The 5,361-nt window shown below is 31.4% G+C and overlaps 1 protein-coding gene across 1 annotated transcript; it reads right to left on the bottom strand.

Annotated features, from left to right (window-relative positions):
- Positions 1 to 321: 321 nt before the first annotated feature.
- On the bottom strand, positions 322 to 1,133 carry LOC142227173 (uncharacterized). Its single transcript, XM_075297578.1, has 2 exons — positions 983 to 1,133; positions 322 to 921 (listed from the first exon to the last, which is right to left on the bottom strand). Exons 1-2 carry the CDS (start codon positions 1,061 to 1,063, stop codon positions 430 to 432), a joined length of 573 nt encoding a protein of 190 aa, XP_075153693.1. The 5' UTR covers positions 1,064 to 1,133; the 3' UTR covers positions 322 to 429.
- Positions 1,134 to 5,361: the final 4,228 nt, after the last annotated feature.

A 5,361-nucleotide genomic window follows, 5' to 3' on the forward strand; every position in this document is an offset into this window, starting at 1 on the left:
TTTCTTAATTCACATTGCAAATGGCGCCATGTTATGCAAATACTGACTGATCGATTTACGTCAGTTTTTCAACTCGAAAAAAAACAAAGTATCACAAATGGAAAAAATTTCGCTAGTTTTTCGCATTTTTTGGTTTTGTATGGAGTTTCAACGCGAAAACCGAACAGAGTACCGTCCTGAATATGAGAAATTGGCTGTTACGGCAATAACAAGGGAAGTGTTTGAATTTTGATTGAATTCCAATGAATTCTTCTGGGTTAACTCGCAATCTATACAAAATCCCCCAAAACACAAAAATAATTTTGTAATATCAAAGGCGAATTATGCAGCTCAAATAAATTGTGGTTTATTCAATGTGGTATATTTTATATAAATTTATTATTAAAATTTGCCAATAAGGGCTACTTCATGTGTAGTACGCATTTGGTTCTAGCAGGGTTTCTTTACCACCTTCATTGCGAACTTATACGTTGTCAGTGGTAAGAGTGTCTTATTTTTTAACTCTTCGTACAATCCCCCAGCTATTGTAAAAACTACTCTGGGACGATTCATAAATGATAAAATTGGATTTCGATTGCCAATGCGCATATTCCCCATGACATAGAATCCTGGTTTTAATGGACAATTAAAAGACAAGTTGCTCTGTTTGGTTGCGGAAAGAAAGGCCTGTTTAATCACAGGCACCTTATTAAAAAAAGAGCTGATATCACAAAGGCGTGCCGAGACGTTATAAATAGTAGAAGGCATGCTACCGAACTCTTTTTGAACAACTGTTAACTTCGATACAGGGAAAGCTATTTCTCTTCTCACTGTCGCTTCGGAGAAGATAGTACCTTGTTCTTGGAAGGTCATATTTACACTGAAATCAGGGCGATTGTCGGTCCATGAAGAATTCATAAAAACGGGTGAATAACAAAATGCCTAGGAAAAGAAACAAGTTGAATAAAAATGAAAAAATAACTTCCTGTTCCTTACTCCTTACCTCTTTGCTCAAAATTGTATAAATATTATTAGCGATTGTTATGTATATTATTATTACTGAAATCATGTTTTGTATACTCATTTTACAATAATGTTTTATTCGGATTTACTTTTTCGGATTAAATGTCTTTACTATTTTTAGCATTATGAAAAACAAACAAATCATTTACTCTATATTAGAAATCAAAATTTCATTGTTTTCATCTAATTGTTTTTTAATTACATAATTTTAGGATCAATAAAAATATCATCCCAATAGACAATGTGAGAATTTTTCATGTGTTAGGTTAGGTATTTCCCGATATTTCTGTCCAATGTGATTCCACGTGGTGAACATATCTCTTATCACTGAGTGCTGTCCAATTATATGTTTAGCTTAATAACAAGGGATCTCCTTTTTGTAGCCGAGTCTGAACGCCTTTCCACATTGCGTTGAAATCACATACAGGCCTGTTCCCATAATGGCAATCTCAAAAAATTTGCGATTTCTCCAATTAGACTTGTTCCGGTCATCGCAAATCGCAAAAAATTTCCGATTTCAAATCGATGAGACCTCTGCGAATTCAAAATAAATTAATCAATTTTTCAAAGATATTATAAAGCTTGTATAAAACATGCTTAACAATAAATTGCTATATATCTTGGCAGTAAATCAAATACATAAAATATCGAAATAATGTACTAGTAAAGTAATAATTGCGCATATTTTGGAGCGACCCCATTTGACTCAATCTACTGAAGGGAAGATTCGAATATCGTGTTGCAAATATTACGATTTTATTTAGAAACTGGTGAGAATGAAACTCAATGCAACACTGAATAGCGTGGCGCCATAATTATTTTGAAATTTTGCTACTTTTCGCTAATTTTGTGGAGTCGATGTATTTCGAAATAGGCAATTGCATTCTAAAAGCCATTCCTTGTAACTTACAGATTCATTTATTGTGTTCTTTTTCAAAAAAAAAAAAAAAAATGCTGGACTAAAATGTTTTGCTGATTTTAACAGCTGACACATTTTGGAATTGAAATTTTGCGATTTTCAACTCCATACGCTTTGGCGCGATTTCCGGAACAAGCAATTAAAGGGTGATTCTTTTGAGGTTAGGATTTTCATGCATTAGTATTTGACAGATCACGTGGGATTTCAGACATGGTGTCAAAGAGAAAGATGCTCAGTATGCTTTGACATTTCATCATGAATAGACTTACTAACGAGCCACAACGTCGAATTTTCAGTGAATGGGCCCTAGAAAAGTTGGCAGAAAATCCGCTTTTTTATCGACAAATTTTGTTCAGCGATGAGGCTCATTTCTGGTTGAATGGCTACGTAAATAAGCAAAATTGCCGCATTTGGAGTGAAGAGCAACCAGAAGCCGTTCAAGAACTGCCCATGCATCCCGAAAAATGCACTGTTTGGTGTGGTTTGTACGCTGGTGGAATCATTGGACCGTATTTTTTCAAAGATGCTGTTGGACGCAACGTTACGGTGAATGGCGATCGCTATCGTTCGATGCTAACAAACTTTTTGTTGCCAAAAATGGAAGAACTGAACTTGGTTGACATGTGGTTTCAACAAGATGGCGCTACATGCCACACAGCTCGCGATTCTATGGCCATTTTGAGGGAAAACTTCGGAGAACAATTGTGACATCTGCCCATTTTCGAACGTTTAATTTGCTATTCATTCTGTGTTCTCGCTACATTTTTTATTGCCAGTTAACGACAAATGTGTATTTTTCCATTGAACGATAAATCGCATGGTGTCGGGCTGTTCAATGTCAGCTGTTGTGTGACGGCGATAACATGTTAAGCCTCCGGACTACCGAAAGGTGAGCTTTGGAAGGGGGAGCTTGGGCCAATTCATACATGTGTCATTCATAAAACGTGCTTTTGAGTAGCGACATCTTATATTAACAAATAGTGTCTGCAAAAAGTTCAAATTGAGTCTCCACATTTTTTATATGGAAAAGTCTTTTGAATTTTTTTTTTGATATAATATAAAGGTAAATATAAAATAGTTATTTATTAAATAATTTAGGAAATAAATTAACTATATTTTTGACATTCCACGGGAAATGTAGCAGACGTAAATGTGTAGAGATCGTATGGGAAATTGTTACATGAATTAAACCAATGGTGATACTAAAATGATTTGTAATAATTAACTAATTTTGTGTATATTTGACTATTGACAGAAGATGTGGTATAAATAACACAGATAAGTTTACAAAATCGATTAATAGTCTACGTTTTTTTGTACATTAATAAGTGTTGATGGATATTGCATCAAATTGGTTAAATACATGTGGCAAATCGTTTGGGGCATCTCCCCAAATATATTTTCTATGGGATTTCAAAAATTACAAGGAGTGAAATCCGATAAAAATTATATAGAATTTTAGAGAAAATATAATTTCACTACGATCTCAGCATTTAAGGGTTGTATTTTCATAACTTTGTCTGTAGTTTCATCTTAGGTTGATAATTCGTTTATTTTATTCGAATAGGACAAATGAATAGGAAACCACGCCATCTTCACACCAGCATGTACCCCACGTGTTGAAGTGACGAAAACACGTGGAGGCAGATTTCAGAATTAGATGGCTGGCAAGTCGCTCGAAAGCTCCACTGGTAAATTGAGCTTGGAAATAACAGAAGCTTTTTTGATACATGCAGGTTTTGTGATAAATGCTGTTAAATTGTATGAAAGAAAAATAAGGTAAAGAAAACTAACATATTTTAAGGCTGAACAAAAAAAAAAATCAAACAACTTTAGTCCTGTGTCCTATTGTTCCATTAACTTCGTAGTGCTCTCATATATGGAAATTCTTGGAGACAGACGCGGCCATAATTGTTTCCATATATTGAAAGCACTACAACATATTTGTTGTCTGTGCTGTTTAAAAAGAAAAAGAAGTACTTACCACTTAATAATCGTATATTTTAAAAATCACAACTGAGATACCAAAAAAAGAATAACTAAAACTATATACTAAAATTAAAACTACTATATACATGAAGGATATACTGAAATTCTAAACAAAAAAAGGAAAGATTTACTAAACTACTATTCTATTTTAAATTACTTTAAAATATTTTTTTTTATATATGAGTCATGCAAAAAAAATATGTATACAATTTGTCAAATAAAACATTTGGTTAAAATATACAACTATACATGAAATTTACAAAATCAAAAACAAAAAAATATAGATATAGATATAAAATATGTTATAAGATTAATTTTTTTTTGTCTAATTAAAAAAAATATATATATATATATATATATATATAAAAAAATCTCAATGTAAAATTGTCTAAAATTGTGTATAATAAATATGATTCTTTTAGGCCTAAATTAAAAATATTAAAACAATAATCGATCATTGAATACTCTATTGAACAAAACACATAAAATTATTTGTTGCTATTTAAAAAAAAAAAAAATAATTTAACACAATTAATAAACCAATTTAAAATCCATAATTTTCATTCTAAATTGTTTATAAATATGATTTTTGGCAAATTTAATAAAGTCATCTTTATAACAGAATTCTTTTTAAAGTAAATCTCAAAAATAAATAGTCAACAAAATAATAAAAACGATAAATAGTAACAATAAATATATATCCATTCATATATTTAAACAAAAATTTTAAACAATTACATTAATATTAATAATGTAAAATGTTTGAATATTGTTAAATTATATGAAAAACTATTCAAAAATAAACTAATATTATTTATGTAATTAAAAATAAAAGATGTTATAATTATTAATTTGTTTATATTTCATTATAAATACTTATACTGATTTAATAAAAATTGTATTAATGTGAAAAGTAGAGAAATCAACATGTGTTTAGTATAAATACTAAAAGGCTGAAAATGTAACAGTGGGTTAGAGATAGACTAATTCATGTTTGGGGTATTTTCATAAATATGGCATGGAAAATACCAAGGATGACTGTGAAGTCATACGGGGTGGGCAGCCATTCGAGACAATATCACCTTGGTCTCAGTCGTTGGCCGAAATTTAAACAGACGATTGAATTTAAAAAAATATCGTAACGGTCAAAAGGAAAAAAGGCATCCAATCCCGATTCATCTACATATCATTATTTGGTTGTTTTCACTTAGAGTGGCAGTTATATTTTTGAATTTTGAATTTATATGGTACTAAAAGTAATTTGTATGTCCTCAGCGGAAGAAGAACCTGCCCGTCCGGTGAGCTAAGCCGCAGCCTATGACAATAGTACCATTTCCGCAAATACACACAGAGGCATTACAAATTTGGCGCCCGGCAACATGGAGCTGATTTGATGTCTTGACATCTGAGATATTATGTTTTGCTTTCATGTATGTATGCACATCAGGTAT

This window comes from Haematobia irritans, chromosome 2, assembly GCF_050003625.1.
Source record: "Haematobia irritans isolate KBUSLIRL chromosome 2, ASM5000362v1, whole genome shotgun sequence".
Taxonomy (NCBI): Eukaryota; Metazoa; Arthropoda; class Insecta; order Diptera; family Muscidae; genus Haematobia; species Haematobia irritans.